Source organism: Scyliorhinus canicula, chromosome 10 (genome assembly GCF_902713615.1).
Source record: "Scyliorhinus canicula chromosome 10, sScyCan1.1, whole genome shotgun sequence".
Lineage (NCBI taxonomy): Eukaryota > Metazoa > Chordata > Chondrichthyes > Carcharhiniformes > Scyliorhinidae > Scyliorhinus > Scyliorhinus canicula.
Genome location: NC_052155.1, coordinates 4,947,283 through 4,966,622, shown reverse-complemented (window position 1 = coordinate 4,966,622; position 19,340 = coordinate 4,947,283). Strand labels below are relative to the sequence as shown.

General features: G+C 48.1%; 1 protein-coding gene across 1 annotated transcript in view; it reads right to left on the bottom strand.

Moving 5' to 3' along the window:
* The window catches only part of LOC119972898 (laminin subunit alpha-3-like), a 412,206-nt gene that overhangs the window by 159,932 nt on the left and 232,934 nt on the right, over nucleotides 1-19,340 (bottom strand). Inside the window, 5 exon segments of the mRNA XM_038810443.1 lie at nucleotides 1,699-1,903; nucleotides 6,232-6,443; nucleotides 9,319-9,434; nucleotides 11,288-11,427; nucleotides 15,042-15,168. Of these exon segments, the coding sequence (XP_038666371.1) occupies nucleotides 1,699-1,903; nucleotides 6,232-6,443; nucleotides 9,319-9,434; nucleotides 11,288-11,427; nucleotides 15,042-15,168 (800 nt within the window).

Sequence of the window (19,340 nt, the reverse complement as noted above, 5' to 3'; positions counted from 1 at the left end):
TCCACAGGTTCACCACTGTCTTGGGTGAAAAAGCATTGCCCCATCACAGTTCTAAGTGGCCCACCCAGAATCCTGAGGCCATGACTTTGACTCCGGGCTGAGGGAAATATCAGCCCAGCATCCAGTCCAGTCCTCAGAAAGGCCTGAAGTTCGTGCCCCCCTGCCTGTGGATTTTTAAGCCTTACAGCAGTACACCTCAAAATGAATGTGCCTAGGTCTTGGGTGGAAGTGGGGGCAGCATCTCCATCAGCTGTCCCTTTCTGACTTCAGGCACCCACCACTTAAGGTTTAGTTGTCATGGGACCTCCCTCTTCTTCCCCCCCACCACCCCATTTTCCACCCACGCCTTCCCTGCCCTCCCCATCCTTGGACCTCCAAAATCAACCTGCTGTCCAGTCCCAGGATTGGGCTCTGGAATTTTGAAGGAATTCCTCTTCAATTTGCAGGGATTAGAGAACTGACAGCCAATCTGATTGGCCGGAAGCTTTCTAAGGTGGGACTTCCAAGCGAGGGACACAAGTCCCATCTGCAGCCAATTAACGCTCATCCGAAGGTGAAATGTCTGTGGGGCAGAGTCTTTTGGGATGATGGGAAGGGAAACTCCACCATAGGAAATATTCAGGCCGTAGTCTTTGATTTTTACATAGACATAGATTTTACATAGAACATACAGTGCAGAAGAGGCCATTCGGCCCATTGAGTCTGCACCGACCCACTTAAGCCCTCACTTCCACCCTATCCCCATAACTCAATAACCCCTCCTAATCGTTTTGGTCTCTAAGGGCAATTTAGCGTGGCCAATCCACCTAACCTGCACGTCTTTGGACTGTGGGAGGAAACCAGAGCACCCGGAGGAAACCCACGCAGACACAGGGAGGACGTGCAGACTCCGCACAGTGACCCTGCGGAGAATTGAACCTGGGACCCTGGCGCTGTGAAGCCACAGTGCTATCCACTGTGCTACCGTGCTGTTTTGTTGAACCTTTTTAAAAGCCTGAATGGCAGTTCCACAGCCCAATTCAGCACCACCACAATTCATCAGCTCCAAAAACTGTCATCTACACGTCCACTATTTACATACACTCCTGGCTGGCCTTCATCTGCACCCTGCATTAAATTGAGCTCAGCCAAAATTTTGCTGCCTGCATCCTAAATCGCACCAAGTCCCATGAACTCATGTGCTCCGAGCTCACCGACCTACATTGTCTCTCAGTCCAGAAACACCTGGATTTAAAAATCTGATCCTGGGTTTTAAGGCTCTCCATGGATTCAACCCTCCCAATCTCTGTAACCTCCTACGGTCTTAGAACCTTCAATGCTCTTTCATTGCTGTCCTCATGAAAAAAATCCCATTTTCACTGCTCCACAATTGGCAGCCACATCCTCAACTGCTCAATTCATAAACTCGGGAATTAACCCCCCCCCCCACCCCCACCCCCCCCCCACCCACTCCCACCCCCCCAAGGCCTTTCCTCCCTTTAAGATGTTCCTTAAAAACTAGCTTTTTGACAACGCTGTCCTGATATTTCTTTACACGCTTGGTGTTGAACCCAGTTTGCTAACACTCTTGAGAATCCCTTGGGAAATTGCAGTACATTAAAGATGCTATATAAATGCAGATTGTTGTTGGTGTTTGCTGCTTGCTATTTCAGTAAGCCAGTGAGAAATCAGAGCGTTGATTAGGAATGTTCTACTTACCGGCATTGCCCAGTTTGTCGGTTGCAGTCTGGGTTTGCAGGTTTGATGATTCCTTCTCGTGAACAGTTACATTTTTCACAGCCGACCAGAGGATGGAAACTGAAGGTCTGTTTCTCACATGCCTCGCACAAAGGTTTAACAGTTTGAGGAGGGCAGATGCATTGGCCTGTCACCTCATCACACAGACGTCTTCCACAGTTACAAGCTTCAGGTGGAACACAAATTGCAAGAGATTTACTTCTTTTCCCAAAAATTCAGTATTTTTAAAGCAAATGAAATTTTGATTTGATACAAAAGGAGTAGGAGATACATCGATACATAACTATACCAAACTGATGGAAGTGATTTGGCAACGTATTGGGCGGGATTTTCCCAGCCCGAGGCCGGGCCGGAGAATCACCGCAATCGGCCACGCCGCCCCGATGCCAGCACGCAGAGCGGAGAATCGGCACCATTAGTGCGGCGTGTTTGGCGCGGTGACGGTCGTGGGCCACTTTACGTGGCTGAGTCCCGTTGGCGCCGTCCACACCTGGTCGCAGCCGGTGGGAACACTGCGCGCAGGGTCGGGGGGGCGGCCTGTTTGGGGGGGGGGGGTGCTACGACCATGGGGTGGCGTCTAATGGGGCTTGGCCCGTGATCGGGGCCCACCGATCGGCGGATCAGCCTCTCGCTGCCCGGGCCTATTTTCTTACGCGCCGGCCCCTGAACTCCCGCGCCATGTTGTGTCGGGGCCGGCGCATTGAGGGAGGCCACCGCGCATGCGCGTGTTGACACCGGCGCCAATGCGCATGTTCTCGTTGACGCCGGCGCCACTGCGCATGCGTGGTTCCGGCGGCGCGCAGTTCGTGCCGGGATGGGAGGCTGGAACGGCGTGAACCGCTCCAGCGCTGTGCTGACCCCCTGTAGGGGCCAGAATCGCTACTCCCAGCAGCGTTTCCGACAGCGTGGACACTCTGCCACCGAATGGGAGAATCCTGCCAATTCTTTTTTTTAAACCGAGGAATTAATAGAAGATATTGGGCGGGATTCTCCCAACCCGCAGCAGAGTGTCCACGCCGTTGTAAATGCCGTCGCGTTTTACGACGGCGTGAACAGGTTTCTGCCAGGAGTAATTCTGGCCCCTACAGGGGGCCAGCACGGTGCTGGAGTGGTTCACGCCGCTCCAGCTGCCGATCCCGGTGCGAACTGGGCGCTGCAGGATCCGCGCATGCGCAGTCGCGCCGGGGGCAACGCGCACATTCGCCGGCCCTGACGCAACATGGCGCAGGGCTACAGGGGCCGGCGTGTTGGAAAGGAGGCCCCCAGCCAGAGAGGCCGGCCCGCCGATCGGTGGGCCCCGATCGCGGGCCAGGCCGCATTGGAGGCTCCCCCGGGGCCGGAGCCCCCCTCCCCCCCACCCAACCCTTCCACGCAGAGTTCCCGCCGGCTGCGAGCAGGTGTGGACGGCGCCGGCGGGACTCGCCGTTTTCACGATGGCCGCTCGGCCCACCCCGAGCCGAGAATCGGCCGGCCATCTACATAGAGCGGTCCGTGACCGACGCAGTGCCAACCACGCCGGCGCCAGTGGTGCCGATTCTCCGCCTGTGGACAACAAAAGCTGGCCTGACCCCTCAGAACACTGGCATCTGGCATCTCTGCGAAGGTGGCTTTGAAGGTCAGGAGTGTGGTCATTTCAATGGAATCATGGCAGTCTGGCTCGGCGACACATTCCTGTCTCCATGTACCATTCATGGCGCCAGCCTCCAGGTGGTACATTGTCACGGCGGGTTGCTTATTAGGGTATTTAATAAGGCAATCAAGTATTATTTTGGTTATGGAGTGAGAATTTCCTGACCTTGCTGCTCTATCAGAAGCCAGGCAATGTAACAGAGGCAGCTGCACAGCGGGAGGTCTGAGATGCAAAATATTTGAGGCCACTTATTAACTTGTCGACAGTAAATTATAAAGCTCAGGTCTCCCTTATCAGAAGGCACAGTAGTGTCGCCACTTCATGGAGCCAGACATCACACTAATGATCACACTGCCATGACTACCACATTATACTGCAAATTGGAAATCCCTCAGGAACATTAACATACAGAGGGATCTGGGCGTGCAGGCCCACAGATCCCCAAAAGTGGCAACACAGGTGGCCACTAAGTTGTTTAAGGCAGCATATGGCACGCTTGCCTTCATCAGCCGGGGCATTGGGTACAGGAGTACAGGGAATCATGTTGCAGCTGTATAAAACCTTGGTTAGGCCGCAATTGGAGAAATGCGTGTATTTCTGGTCACCATATTATCTGAAGAATGTGGAAGCTTTGGAGAGAAAGCGCAAAGAAGGTTCACCAGGATGTTGCCTGGTCTCGAGGCTGTTGGTTATGAGGAGAGATTGAATAAACTAGGATTGTTTTCACTGGAAAGACGGAGGCTGAGGGGAGACCTGATAGAGGCCTACACAATTCTGAGAGGCATAGACAGGGTGGATAGTCAGAGGCTTTTTCCAAGGGTGGAAGTGTCAATTACACAGGGACACAGGTTGAAGGTGAGAGGGGGAAAGTTTAAGGGAGATGTGCTGGCTATGTTTTTCACACAGAGAGTGGTGAGTGCCTGAAATGCGCAGCCAGAGGATGTGGTGGAAGCAGCGCATTAGCAACATTTAAGAGGCATCTGGACAGATACATTAATAGGGAGGAAATAGAGGGATACTGACCGAGTGAGGGCAGAAGGTTTTTTCTAGTTAGGGATCATGATTGGCACAGGTTTGGAGGGCCGAAGGGCCTTTTCCTGTCCTCTATCTTTCTTTGTTCTTTGTTCTCCTCAGACTGAAGGTGCCCCCATTGCACTGTTGCTGCTCTTGAGCACTGGAGGTCCTCTCCACAGGCTGTGCTGATTTGACATCCCAATACTGGAGTGCGGCCTCCGTTCTTGGCAGAGTGCCTGGAGGCACAGTGGCACAGTGGTTAGCACTGTTGCTTCACAGCACCAGGGTCCCAGGCTCGATTCCCGGTTTGGCTCACTATCTGTGCGGAGTCTGCACGTTCTCCCCGTGTCTGCGTGGGTTTCCTCCGGGTGCTCCGGTTTCCTCCCACAAGTCCCGAAAGACGTGCTTGTTAGGTGAATTGGGCATTCTGAATTCTCCCTCTGTGTACCCGAACAGGCGCCGGAGTGTGGCGACTAGGGGGTTTTCACAGTAACCTCATTGCAGTGTTAATGTAAGCCTACTTGTGACAATAGTAAAAATTATTACTATTAATCGGCCTCATCTGGGAAGATTGCAAATGAAATTCCACAACTATATCCAGGTTCTCGATCAGGAATTGAACCCAATGTTGGGATTGCCATTCACCAAGGAAGATTTGGGCCCGGAATGCTACACGAGCAGGTTAAAATTGGAATTGGGCAATTACTTGAAAAGGGAAAAAAATAACAGATTCAGGGATGAGGAACTTCAGTTATGAAGTAAGACTGGAGAAGTTGGGACGCTTTTCCCTGGAAAAAAACAAGGCTGAGAAGAGATTTGTTAGCGATCATGAGGGGTCTGACAGGGTAGATCGGGAGAATCTGTCCCCACTCGAAAAAGGATCAAGAAGGTACAGATTTAAAGGGATTGGCAAAAGTAATGTGCAGCAAGTGATTAGGGTTTGGAGTGCCCTGCCTGAATGTGGTAGACGCAGCTTTAATCGAGGCATTCAAGAGGGAATTAGAAGATTATTTGAAAAGAAACAATCTGCAGGGTTACTGGGAGAAGTAGAATAATGGCATTAGGTGAAATGCTGATTCAAAGAGCCAGTACAGACACAATGGGCTGAATGGTCTCCTTCTGCACTGTAACGATTTGATGATTCTGTGAAAATTTTGTTACACTATTTCAAAGGGCTAACACAGCTACAATAAGCCCCCCCCCCTTCTTTAATGTATCATTCTACAAATGGGGTGGCACAGTGGTTAGCATTGCTGCCTCACAACGTCAGGGACCCGGGTTCAATTCCTGCCTTGGGTGACTGTCTGGGATTTGCACGTTCTCCCCGTGTCTGTGTGGGTTTCCTCTGGGTGCTCCGGTTTCCTCCCACAGTCCAAAGATGTGCAGTTTAGGTGGATTGGCCATGATAAATTGCCCTTTAGTGTCTAGGGATGTGCAGGTTTGGTGGGGTATAAGGTTGTGGGGATAGGGTGGGGTGCTCTTTCGGTGGGTCAGTGCAGACTCGCTGGGCTGAATGGCCTCATTCTGCACTGTAGGAATTCTATGATTTAATTGTCTGATTCTATCATCATTTCATCATAAGAGGGAAGGCAGAGCTGACAGCAATGGACAATAGGCTTCCACTTGTCTGAGGATTCTGCTTTCTATCCTGTCTCTGATACAATGGCCTCCTCACAAGGAAGCTCAGTTCAGGGTGTGACTAGTGTTTTATGACAATTTTATCCAAAACAAAACATACATCTATAACTAGATAGAATTTATTGTGCCTTGTTATATTGTCAAAATGTATCAAAGTGCCGAATATAATTCTCCTGTACGATTACATTTTAACTGTACAGATGCCCACTTACCTCGACAATTGGGAAACATATAATAGCCAGTGGCACATCTGTCACAGCGACGTCCAACAACATTTGGCCGGCATGAGCACTGGCCTCCAAATGGACTACATGCAGGGCTAGTGGCACCTTCTCCGTGACACTGACAGGACAGAGCTCCATTATTGTAGAATGCCCCAAGTGACTTTGCAGAATCCGTACAGAATCTGGATGATGTTGCTGAACTAAAACACAGAATTACATAGAATTTCCAGCACAGATCTAAAGTGGTACAGTATTCATGCTTCACAGGATCGTCCTACCACTTCGAGGTGAGTGTCATTCCATCAACGACATCTTTCTCGTGAAACCCAACAGAGGTGTTTGTGAGAGGGGGGCCTGAAGGAGATCCCATAGCAACACCATCTATTTGGGCATACGTGGTGTTGTTAAAACTGAATGAGTCGCCGGGTTGATAAGCTGAATGAATACTGATCAACACAATGGCGGTGGGTCTAAATTGCCACGACATAGTACCGCTATGGAAAAATCCATGGCTTCCTTCATTGGAACATTGGTGAATAGGAAACAAGTGATGAGCAATAAATTCAGGCCGAGCCAGTGACGCCACATCCCCAAAATGAATTTAAAAAATAGACCAACAATGTGGAATGAGGACATGGGACATGGCATTGCCATCGCTATGCAAACTCTTTATGCTCTTCACATCTGTGCAGGAATTCTTTGCCGTGTATGAGGAAAACATGTTCAAAACTGATTGTAACAATTCGCCCAAGCAGTTGGCCGTTTCCTGCTGTGCAGAATCCTATCATAGATAAGGTAAGGCATAAAGGTACATCAATTTCCAGATGAGTGCCAGTTGAAAGGCTTTTTTTCCAACAGTTAACCATTATTTGTGGTAGCAAGGTATGTATCCAATTCTCTTTGGATAGTTCTGCATTCTTCCGCCTAGGTTATTCCTTCATGGGATGTGAATGTTGCCGACAAGGTCAACATTTGTTGCCAATCCCTTCTTGCCCTCGAACTGAGTGGCTTGCTCGGCCATTTCAGAGCAACATTTCACATGTCAACCAGACCAGATAAAGATGGCAGATTTCCCTGCCTAAAGAACAGATGGGTTTTTGATGATAATTAATGATATTTGTCATGGTCACCATTACCGAGAATAGTTTTACATTCCAGATTTATTAATCAAATTTAAATTCCACCAACTTCTGTAGTGGGTGCGAACCCATATCTCCAGGATACTAACCTGGGCCTCCGCATTATTAGTTCAGTCATATTACCACAATACACCACCATCTCCCCCTATATCGCCACTCCTTCACTGTCACTGGATCAACATCCTGGAACTCCCTCCCTACCAGCACTGCAGTGTGCCAAGGCAGTGGCTCATTGCCACCTTCTCAGGGGCAATTAGGGATGGCCGATCAATTCTGTCCTCGCCAGAATAAAAAAAGCTTGTTACCACTTTCTGGGTAAAGATGTTTTATCTAAATTATTTATTGGATTGATTAGTGACCATTCATGCCCGCCCACCCACAAGTGGAAATATTTTCCTTACATCTATCCCAAGAAACTTTAATTTTTGGATGCGATAAGCTGAGGCCCATCCTTTAGTAAATGTAAGAGATCTCAAAATACCATTGTGAAGTAGACAGGGGAGTTTCATAGGGCTACTGTTTACCCCTCAATCAACAGCATAAAAATAAACAAATGACCAGATTGCTGTGTATGGGAGTTTGCTGCGAGCAAATTGGCTCCTTTGTTCTCTACAACAGTGACTACATGTCAAAATTAAATCTGTCAAGCATTTCCTAAATTGTGAAAGGTGATAGATAAATGCAAATATTTCCTTATTTCACTACACTACCAAAATAATAGTAATTGTGAAGCTTGGGAATTTGTTTTAATATTAGTTCCCCCTAGTTTATTGTGGAAACTATGGCAATCCCAGTTTAATCTGTGGCCGGGAAAGGCCCTGGGTTTTCCAAGATGCTATTTCCGATTCAGTCGTGAGCAGGTGAGGTGGAGAGGTACAGATTGCCTCACTCACTCTGAGAAAATCTGTAGCCTTAGCCCAAGCCCTGTTTCAGCTCATCGACCTGGTCCGTCATCAACTGCTCTTCCAGAAGTAGAAAAAAAGTGTGAATGCCACAGTGTTCTTGAAAATACAGAAAAATGTGTCATTTGAAACATGGAAATCTGGCAATATCTGGTCTGACAGGATACAGGGAAAGATCCCACAAAAGGTTAATAGCAGCTGCAAAGAGCAGGATTATAAAATGCAGATTCTTTCTCACAAGCAGGCTTATCAAACACACAGGATCCTTGTGGTAAGCTAAAACAATGGCTCACACCTTCATTGAAAGTAACTATCTCAGGAAGCATCTGGAAAAGCATGGATGAGAGTTTCAATTGAATTAAGTGACGAATGTTCAAAACAGGCAGGTCTTTCAAGTCATAACCAAGTTAAATTTTAGCATACAGCTAAAAGCAAAGGTTTCAGACCTTCATTGAAATAAACTCTCTTAGTAAACAGCTGGAAAGGATGGATGATGCTCAGTCGAATTTGGTGTCAATTCTAAGTGTAAAATTCTACTAACATCAAGTCAATTAAAAGAAAATTGGAGGCGACCTGTCTACGAGAGACATAATTTAAAGTCAAAATCAAAGGCAAAGTTATGAGCTGGGGACAATTGGAAAATTAAACGATTCGAAATCACAGAAATAAAAGTAACACGTATTGAAACCAAAGTATTGTTTAATCAGATCTGAGAGGAGACGTTATGCCCAAAATGAATAATTAGTTGTATTAAAATGTTTACCATTCTAGTAAACCTCGCTGTACCCTCTCTGAGGCCTTGACATCCTTCATACAGTTTGGCACCCGGTCATAGACACAATACTCCAAAGGAGGTTTAACCAGGGTATAGAGAATTCTATTCTATACTCACGTTGACTGCTTCAGAGTCATTGCCAAGACAAGCTTGATCGAAAAAAACATCAGTTTAGCTGCTTGTGATTCCAGCCAATTATTTTCTACTTAGCTTTAAGGGAATATAAAATGCAAAGTACACCAAAGTTAATTATACTCACTCGATGTAAAAGCTATTTGCACCACAGGCAGTAATGAAATCAAATGACTTATCCAGAGGTTTTTCATTTCCTAAGTCAGGATCATAACTCTCTGAAGGAACAATTAAGATGTAGTCCTAAGAAAGAAAAATATATTTCAGACCGTTATGCTTCTGAAAGTAACTTAGTCATGACAAAGAGATTTCTACAGAGCAATTTCAATTCAGGAGGAGGCAAATTGGCCCATAGTGCTCGTGCCAGTGTTAATCGATGTACTAAACTCAATATGGTGGGTGGAAGCAGGCAGTATACCGCCTGCCATATTGGAGAAGGTTGATATGTTGGCAGCAGGGGCACACAGCAATACAGAATCATGTATTAAAATCAGAGACCATTGCCCTTTGAATGGCCACTTTTAATTTTCACTTGCCCCACGATTACAATCTTTGCGGGCTGAACTTGTTCAACGCAATATGGCATGAACCAGCCCCTTTCATATTTGCCTGAACAAGGAGCGTGAGTCATCCCCCCTACCCGACATTACAGCAACGCTAACCACTTCCTCCTATCACATCCTTAAGAGCACCTTGGATATCACCATTCAGAGACAAGAATTGTACCTGGCACTCCCACACCCATGCCCAGGTCACCTGCTTTTATTTCTCTTTTCTGCTTTACTCTTGAACTCTTCTCTGTTTCTTTGTCAAGTGTTTATCAAAGCCGCTCCTATATGTTAAGATTGACTGTACAGCACATTCCCTTCCTGAATAACTCTTTGCTGTAATAACAATCTTTGAACAAAGTCCTGCATGTTTCCTAACACATTTTAGGAACTGCTTTAAGGCAGAATTAAAGCGGTCATTTTAAGACAGCCTTGTTTCCTGCTGTAGACAGAAGAGAGAAGGAAAGACTTGCGTTTATATTGTACTTTTCACAACCTCAGAATATCCCAAATGAATTCACACCAATCAGGTACTTTTTAGTTCTGAAGCTGCCTTCCTAAACCTGATGTGGAGATGCCGGCGTTGGACTGGGGTGAGCACAGTAAGAAGTCTTACACACCAGGTTAAAGTCCAACAGGTTTGTTTCAAACACCAGCTTTCGGAGCTGCGCTGTGTTGTAAGACTTCTTACCGTTCCTAAACCTGGTCCTTTCTTTCTTCCTTTCAGCTGGGGCAACATCCTGGAACTCCCTCCCTAACAGCACAGTAGGTGTACATACACCACATGGACTGCAGCGAAGGCAGCTCACCACAACCTTTTCAAGGGTAATTAGGGATGGCAGAGCTCACACAAATGCTGGCTAAGCCAGCAAAACCAACATCCTGAGAAAGTATCAGAAAATGGTCCTTAAAACTGCTTTTGTTCACTTGTCCATTATGCGGTTCAATATCAACAAATCCCTCCTGTGAAATGCCTTGGAACAGTTTACTATATTCAAGGCACTATATAAATGCAAGTGATGCAAGAAATACGGCAGCAATAATTTTCCTCATCTAGAAGGACAAGGGCAGCAGATACCTGGGAACCCCACCACCTGGAGGTTCCCCTCCAAGTAACTCACCACCCGGACTTGGAAATATATCGGCCGTTCCTTCACTGTCACTGGGGCAACATCCTGGAACTTCCTCCCTAACAGCACAGTGGGTGCACCTACACCACATGGACTGCAGAGGTTGAAGAAGGCAACTGACTCCTACCTTCTGAAGGGCAACTAGGAATGGGCGATAAATGCTGGTCTAACCAACGACGCCCACATGAAATGAAATGAAAATCGCTTATTGTCACGAGTGGGCTTCAATGAAGTTACTGTGAAAAGCCCCTAGTCGCCACATTCCGGCACCTGTTTGGGGAGGCTGGTACGGGAATCGAAACGTGCTGCTGGCCTGCCTTGGTCTGCTTTAAAAGGCAGCGATTTAGCCCAGTGTGCTAAACCAGCCCCTTAAATTAATTAAATAAAATAATTCTTCAAGTATTTATTCAAAACTTACCACCCAAAGTGCTTTCTCTTTCGGAACAGTAAGAATGACGGACAGCTCCGGATTCTTTACATCCAATTCTATTCTATTTCCTGAACTGACCTGGTTGCGACATCCAAACCCATGTGGACAGAAGAAAGCACTGACGAATCCTAAAAACAAACAGATGAAGGTATAGATTTAGTTCATAACTGAAGAGAACCTGTAATTAAGGAGACCCTCCCACAGACCACCAGAAAAGTGACCCTTGTCAGGAAGCCCCTGAGTAAAAAGACCCTGGGATGGGTCGGGTCACCCCCATACAGGGGGGGGGGGACTGTGATGCGGTGACACAGGGGGGGTAAGGGGCCCAGCGGCAGGACTTTGTTATCAGGCCATCCATTCAAAATAGTGGCCCGATAGCGGTATTCCCTGGGAAATCTCTTGCAATCCTCGCCCTGCACAAATTTGCATGGATTGGGAATCGTTTCCCCGAGTTGTGCTCCCAGCAAAATCAGGTGTAATTCAGCACAGGCGGGAGAACATTGTCTCCCAAACGAGAATTTCACCCCTTTCTCCATCACACCCCCCACCTCTGCCACCTATATGCCCACATATACTCACCATGCCAACTCTATGCTTCCACCCCTCACCCCCCCAATGTATCCTCCATTCACCCAGGACGTACTATGCCCTCCTGGCTCTAACTTTAAGGCTATGACCCCCTTCCCAGATTCCCTCACCATCCATCTAGCCTATCAAATCCTTTAGTTATCTTCAACACCTCAATTAGATCACCTCCTTAGTTTGCTTACTGGAGAAATACAAACCTAGTCTATGAAACTGTTCTCATAATTGAAACTGTTATTCTGGTTCTTCTTCTTTTGTCAGAGAGATCTAGGCGTAGTCAGAGAGATCTAGGCTTGGTCAGAGAGATCTAGGCATAGTCAGAGAGATCTAGGCTTGGTCAGAGAGATCTAGGCGTAGTCAGAGAGATCTAGGCATAGTCAGAGAGATCTAGGCTTGGTCAGAGAGATCTAGGCATAGTCAGAGAGATCTAGGCTTGGTCAGAGAGATCTAGGCTTGGTCAGAGAGATCTAGGCATAGTCAGAGAGATCTAGGCTTGGTCAGAGAGATCTAGGCTTGGTCAGAGAGATCTAGGCATAGTCAGAGAGATCTAGGCTTGGTCAGAGAGATCTAGGCTTGGTCAGAGAGATCTAGGCTTGGTCAGAGAGATCTAGGCTTGGTCAGAGAGATCTAGGCATAGTCAGAGAGATCTAGGCGTAGTCAGAGAGATCTAGGCATAGTCAGAGAGATCTAGGCTTGGTCAGAGAGATCTAGGCATAGTCAGAGAGATCTAGGCGTAGTCAGAGAGATCTAGGCTTGGTCAGAGAGATCTAGGCATAGTCAGAGAGATCTAGGCGTAGTCAGAGAGATCTAGGCTTGGTCAGAGAGATCTAGGCGTAGTCAGAGAGATCTAGGCATAGTCAGAGAGATCTAGGCTTGGTCAGAGAGATCTAGGCGTAGTCAGAGAGATCTAGGCATAGTCAGAGAGATCTAGGCTTGGTCAGAGAGATCTAGGCATAGTCAGAGAGATCTAGGCATAGTCAGAGAGATCTAGGCATAGTCAGAGAGATCTAGGCTTGGTCAGAGAGATCTAGGCATAGTCAGAGAGATCTAGGCTTGGTCAGAGAGATCTAGGCTTGGTCAGAGAGATCTAGGCTTGGTCAGAGAGATCTAGGCTTGGTCAGAGAGATCTAGGCGTAGTCAGAGAGACCTAGGCTTGGTCAGAGAGATCTAGGCTTGGTCAGAGAGATCTAGGCTTGGTCAGAGAGATCTAGGCTTGGTCAGAGAGATCTAGGCGTAGTCAGAGAGATCTAGGTGTACAGGTCCACAGGTCACTGAAAGGGGCAACACAGGTGGAGAAGGTAGTCAAGAAGGCATACGGCATGCTTGCCTTCGTTGGCCGGGGCATTGAGTATAAAAATTGGCAAGTCTTGTTGCAGCTGTATAGAACTTTAGTTAGGCCACACTTGGAGTATAGTGTTCAATTCTGGTCGCCACACTACCAGAAGGATGTGGAGGCTTTAGAGAGGGTGCAGAAGAGATTTATCAGGATGTTTCCTGGTATGGAGGGCATTAGCTATGAGGAGAGGAGGGCAGCACGGTGGCCTAGTGGTTAGCACAACCGCCTCACGGCGCTGAGGTCCCAGGTTCGATCCCGGCTCTGAGTCACTGTCCGTGTGGAGTTTGCACATTCTCCCCGTGTCTGCGTGGGTTTCGCCCCCACAACCCAAAAATGTGCAAAGTAGGTGGATTGGCCACGCTAAATTGCCCCTTAATTGGAAAAAAATAATAATTGGCTAATCTAAATTTAAAAAAAAAAAGCTATGAGGAGAGGTTGAATAAACTCGGTTTGTTCTCACTGAACGACGGAGGTTAAGGGGCGACCTAAACGAGGTCTACAAAATTATGAGGGGCATAGACAGAGTGGATAGTCAGAGGCTTTTCCCCAGGGTAGAGGGGTCAATTACTAGGGGGCATAGGTTTAAGGTGCGAGGGGCAAGGTTTAGAGGAGATGTATGAGGCAAGTTTTTTTTACAGAGGGTAGTGGGTGCCTGGAACTCGCTGCCGGAGGAGGTGGTGGAAGCAGGGATGATAGTGACATTTAAGGGTTATCTTGACAAATACATGAATAGGATGGGAATAGAGGGATCGGACCCAGGAAGTGTAGACGATTTTAGTTTAGACGGGCAGCATGGTCGGCACGGGCTTGGAGGGCCGAAGGGCCTGTTCCTGTGCTGTACTTTTCTTTGTTCTCTGTTCTATAGCTGGGTGCAGTACAACAATTGTAATTTTGTATCAAGGTGATCAAGCCAGGATATTAAGTCAGAAGTGGCAGTGTGTACCACTGTAATACCTCCTTTGTATTTATGAGTTGGGCATTGAGCCAGTCCATGGTCTTTACAGATGACCAGTTGCTCACAGGAGAGTTTAAAATTTTCCATTGCGTCAGGTCTCGACATCTGCCGTGGTTTTTAGAACATACAGTGCAGAAGGAGGCCATTCGGCCCATCAAGTCTGCACCGACCCATTAAGCCCTCACTTCCACCCTATCCCCGTAACCCAATAACCCCATCTAACTTTTTTTGGGCACTAAGGGCAATTTATCATGGCCAATCCACCTAACCTGCACATCTTTGGACTGTGGGAGGAAACCGGAGCACCCGGAGGAAACCCACGCAGACACGGGGAGGACGTGCAAACTCCGCACAGACCCAGTGGGGAATCAAACCTGGGACCCTGGCGCTGTGAAGCCACAGTGCTAACCACTTGTGCTACCGTGCTGCCCATGGGATGCCCATGAGCTTTGTGCGAGGTCAAACCCAACAACCTTCTACGTCGGTCTTTCACAAGGCTTTTGTTCGTTTGTGGCTTCTTACGAGGACCATTCAATTTCCAAGTTTCCTGAGGGATGAAATCGCGTTACCTCAGGTTGTGTGCATGGGTCCCAAAAGGACTGACCCGACTTAAGGTGGAGGTGAGGGATGTTGGTGAGGATGGGGAGGGGCTAGACTTCCTCAATTTGCTGAGCTACATGGAGGGTCGCTGTGCCACAGTGGATCAGTTGGGGGCGTGGGGTGCGTGGTTTGCGCCAGCACGAGTATTATTATAATTTTAATGAATCTGCTCTACACCAATCCAGGGCCAATATACCCCCCCTGAAATGCAGTGGCTGGAGAATGTTAAAAAACAGCACAGTCCATCTAATGACCAATATACTCACCATTATAGGTACGGCCTCCATCTACCATCACCTCGACTGGGAATGACGGATACAAAGGCTGATAAAAATGCACCAAAATCACATGCTGGCCCACATTTGGAACTCTTGTTTTGAAGGTGATCTGATTCTATAAAACAAATAAGCCTCATCTTGGTAAAAGAAAAAAGTTTCATTTCTCAACTTACTTTCAAAACTTCCAGCAGGCACCCATACACATCTTACTTTCCCAACGTGTATAAGTTGCCATCATTTTTCCTGTTTGTCCACTGATGTTTCATTGATCATTTCTCCAATTCACTTTCAACAAAATTATTTTCTGTATAAAACTGTCTCAACTCTCAGGGAAGGAAAACCTCCTCCGTACACAAAATCTCAAACAGGTTATTGGTAAGTAGATTTATAAACATGTCAACAGAGCTCAGGGTGGCAAGGAGACACAGTGGTTAGCACTGCGGCCTCACAGCTCAAGGGACCCAGGTTCAATTCCTGCCTGCCTGTGTGGAATTTGCACTTTCTCCCCTTGTCTGCGTGGGTTTCCTCCGGGTGCCAGTGCCGACTCGATGGGCCGAATGGCCTTCTTCTGCACTGCAAAATTCTATGTGAATAATGGAGAAATTAGGGATGATTCTATCTGGATAGATAGTTGGGATTGTTCTCCTTGGAGCAGAGAAGGTTAAGGAGAGAGCTTTTCACAGTAACTTCATTGTAGTGTTAACGTAAGCCTACTTGTGACAATAAGGATTATTATAGATTATTATAACGATTATTACTATAAGTGTTGAAACAATCAACAATTTTGACAGAGTAAATAAGGAGGAACTGGGTGAGGTTTTCCTGAAAACAGGCAAAGGCTGATGTCCGGCTGGAAAAACAGCATTGAATCCACTGACGTCAATGGCGGCTTTTTACACCGTATGGTGTCATCTACGTCGTATCACTGGTAAGGGGGCCTCTGATTTGCCTGCCCTGTCATCACCTCAGCCCCACATTTAAAGGTCGTACAAGTTCACGCCAATCACACTTCGCAGGTCGCCAGGAAGTGATGGCTGCCAGGAAATTTGCCCCAAATTCTGGAGAGACTCCTCAATGCGGTCCCTGGTATAATTTAGCTGTGTTCAGAGTGGTCACAAACTCAGCTTGAGAGGCGGTGGCAGTGCTGGTCAGTGACAACACCGTGCAGAAGAGGACAGCCATCCAGTGCAGGAAGAGAATGAAGTATCTGCTCTGTTCTGCCAGGGTAAGTCACTCTTCCCATCATCCTCAACTCACACACACCCACAGGGATCTCATTCACTGCCAACTCACACACACATCCACAGGGATCTCATTCACTGCCAACTCACACACACATCCACAGGGATCTCATTCACTGCCAACTCACACACACCCACAGGGATCTCATTCACTGCCAGCTCACACACACCCACAGGGATCTCATTCACTGCCAGCTCACACACACCCACAGGGATCTCATTCACTGCCAACTCACACACACCCACAGGGATCTCATTCACTGCCAGCTCACACACACCCACAGGGATCTCATTCACTGCCAACTCACACACACCCACAGGGATCTCATTCACTGCCAGCTCAAGGAACACCACCACTCACTCTGCCACAGGCACCTTCATCACCGCTGCAGATGTGTCAGGCATCCTTATCATAGAATTTACAATCATAGAATTTACAGTGCAGAAGGAGGCCATTCGGCCCATCGAGTCTGCACCGGCTCTTGGAAAGAGCACCCCACCCAAGGTCAACACCTCCACCCTATCCCCATAACCCTATAACCCAGTAACCCCACCCAACACTAAGGGCAATTTTGGACACTCAGGGCAATTTATCATGGCCAATCCACCTAACCTGCACATCTTTGGACTGTGGGAGGAAACCGGAGCACCCGGAGGAAACCCACGCACACACGGGGAGGATGTGCAGACTCCGCACAGACAGTGACCCAAGCCGGAATCGAACCTAGGACCCTGGAGCTGTGAAGCGATTGTGCTAACCACTATGCTACCGTGCTGCCCTGGCATCCTGTTAACACTCTCTCCATCTGTGTTCAGACAGGAAAAGCTGGCACACACCAAGTGGGAGCGATCCAAGAGGTGGGGAGGGATACTAGTCCTTAAGGTCCTCGAATTTAAGAGGACAGAGCCACCCAGCTGGTCGGAGAGGATGTTGACCGCACCTGTGCTGATGGTGGGGGCCATGGCGATAAATCCAGCACTGCATCATCCATCAGACAACAATTCGGAGTCATGTCTCCTTTGTCTCAGCCTCCTGCCATGCACTAATGACCTCGCCTTTCTTTCACAGGCACATCTGGGAAGTAGCACAGGGAGTTCACAAGCCAGGTTTTCTACTCCAACCCTGACCGCAGCGCAGACAAGGAATTCATGGACCCCGAAACAGAAGAACCATCATAACGCCAACCCTCCACCAGCGCAGGCACACACACCTCATGGGGCCTCGCTCTAGAGTAACCTTGGGGTCACAATCTGGTGAGTACATCAAAGAACAAAGAACAAAGAAAAGTACAGCACAGGAACAGGCCCTTCGGCCCCCCAAGCCTGCGCCGACCATGCTGCCCGACTAAACTAAATCACACTCTCAGATCCACAGCAGGCAGAGGCAGGGACGCCCCGGGGTCTGGGCAATCAGAATATTGCTGGAGGCCGGGAATCTGCTGAGTTCCAGTCAGAGGACGAGCCTCTGGATTCGGCCGTGCCTCAGTTGCTGGAGCTTCAAAGGCAAACTCGGGAAAATCAGTGAGGAATGTCTGGTACATTCCTCGGATTGGAAGGTGCACAGAGGAGTCCGTCCTGTTTGAGGTGTTTGTGCCGACACTCCAACACAACCAGGTCAACACAGCTAGGGCGGTGGTCGCCATGGGGACCTTGGTACAAGAGTTTTGTCTCGCACTGTTACAGGACATAATAATAATATAATAATAATCACTTATTGTCGCGAGTAGGCTTCAATGAAGTTACTGTGAAAAGCCCCTCGTCGCCACATTCCGGCGCCTGTTCAGGGAGGCTGGTACGGGAATTGAACCCGCGCTGCTGGCATTGTTCTGCATTACAAGCCAGCTGTTGAACCCACTGTTTAAACCAGATATACATTCCACGGGGAAGGCACTTGCTGGTATCCATCAGTGACAATGCCAGAGTAGAGTGGATCTCACTCTAGCTGCCCCTCTATCCCAAGGAAGAAGCCCTAAGGCACCAATAGGGAGGGGAATTAGCTTGTGCAGAACCTGGGCCATCCACAGGTGACTCCAGGAGTGTCCGCCCATCCGAAACCCCCCTTCTTGTGACCGCTTCAACCTCAGCTCCACAGGCCGAGGAGGATGGCACTGACATATAGCAGAACCTAAAAGCAGCCCAGGGCCTGCCAGGGGACACCCACCAAGGTCATTACAGACTCCAGGGCATGGGAGACAGCAGGTTGTCTTCAACTCCACTGTGGATGATGAGGATGCGCCAAGACACGGTTAGAAAGGTTAAGAAGCTCTAGTTGCACAGCGTGAGCACAGATGTGAAGCACTTGTACATAACATTCACCTTTGTAAATAAAGTCTAATCCCACCCTTTCTATGACTCCTTGTTCAGGTGAGCTGTGTTCCTGTAATTCCCACCTGATAACCAGATTCAATAAGGTTCAATCCAGTGCTTCCTCCATGGACCTTACGCAAAGTTGCCAGCACATTGATGGTGTTCCTGCACTGCGACTGAACACATCAGTCATGTCTGTATCTTGCAGGGATTGAGAATATCCCTCACATTATACAGGGATAGATTTACTCATTCCTGTCATTGTCTGTGAGCTCTTAGTACCCCTGAGGTTCGGCTGGCCCACCCATCCTATCAGCCTCCAGCGACAGTGCACATCATGTGTACAGCTCATGAAGGATGGTGTAAGATACAGAGAGGTGAAACCTGCCCCGCTGCATCGGCATCATATAACCCAAGTCATTGAGAGCAAGCGAGCTACAGACAGGAGTCAGACATTCCCAAACCTCTGTGAGGATCTATGCACTGTCCCCACTGCAAGTCGTCAACATCCTCCTGGAATGTAGGGACTATGGCCAACTATTGTCGATTGTCATAAAAATCCATCTGGTTCACTAATGTCCTTTAGGGAAGGAAATCTGCCGTCCTTACCCGGTCTGGCCTACATGTGACTCCAGACCCACAGCGATGTGGTTTGACTCTGAATTGCCGTGAGGGATGGGCAACAAATGTTGGTCCAGCCAGTGATGCCCACATCCCATGAACGAATAAAAAAAAATAC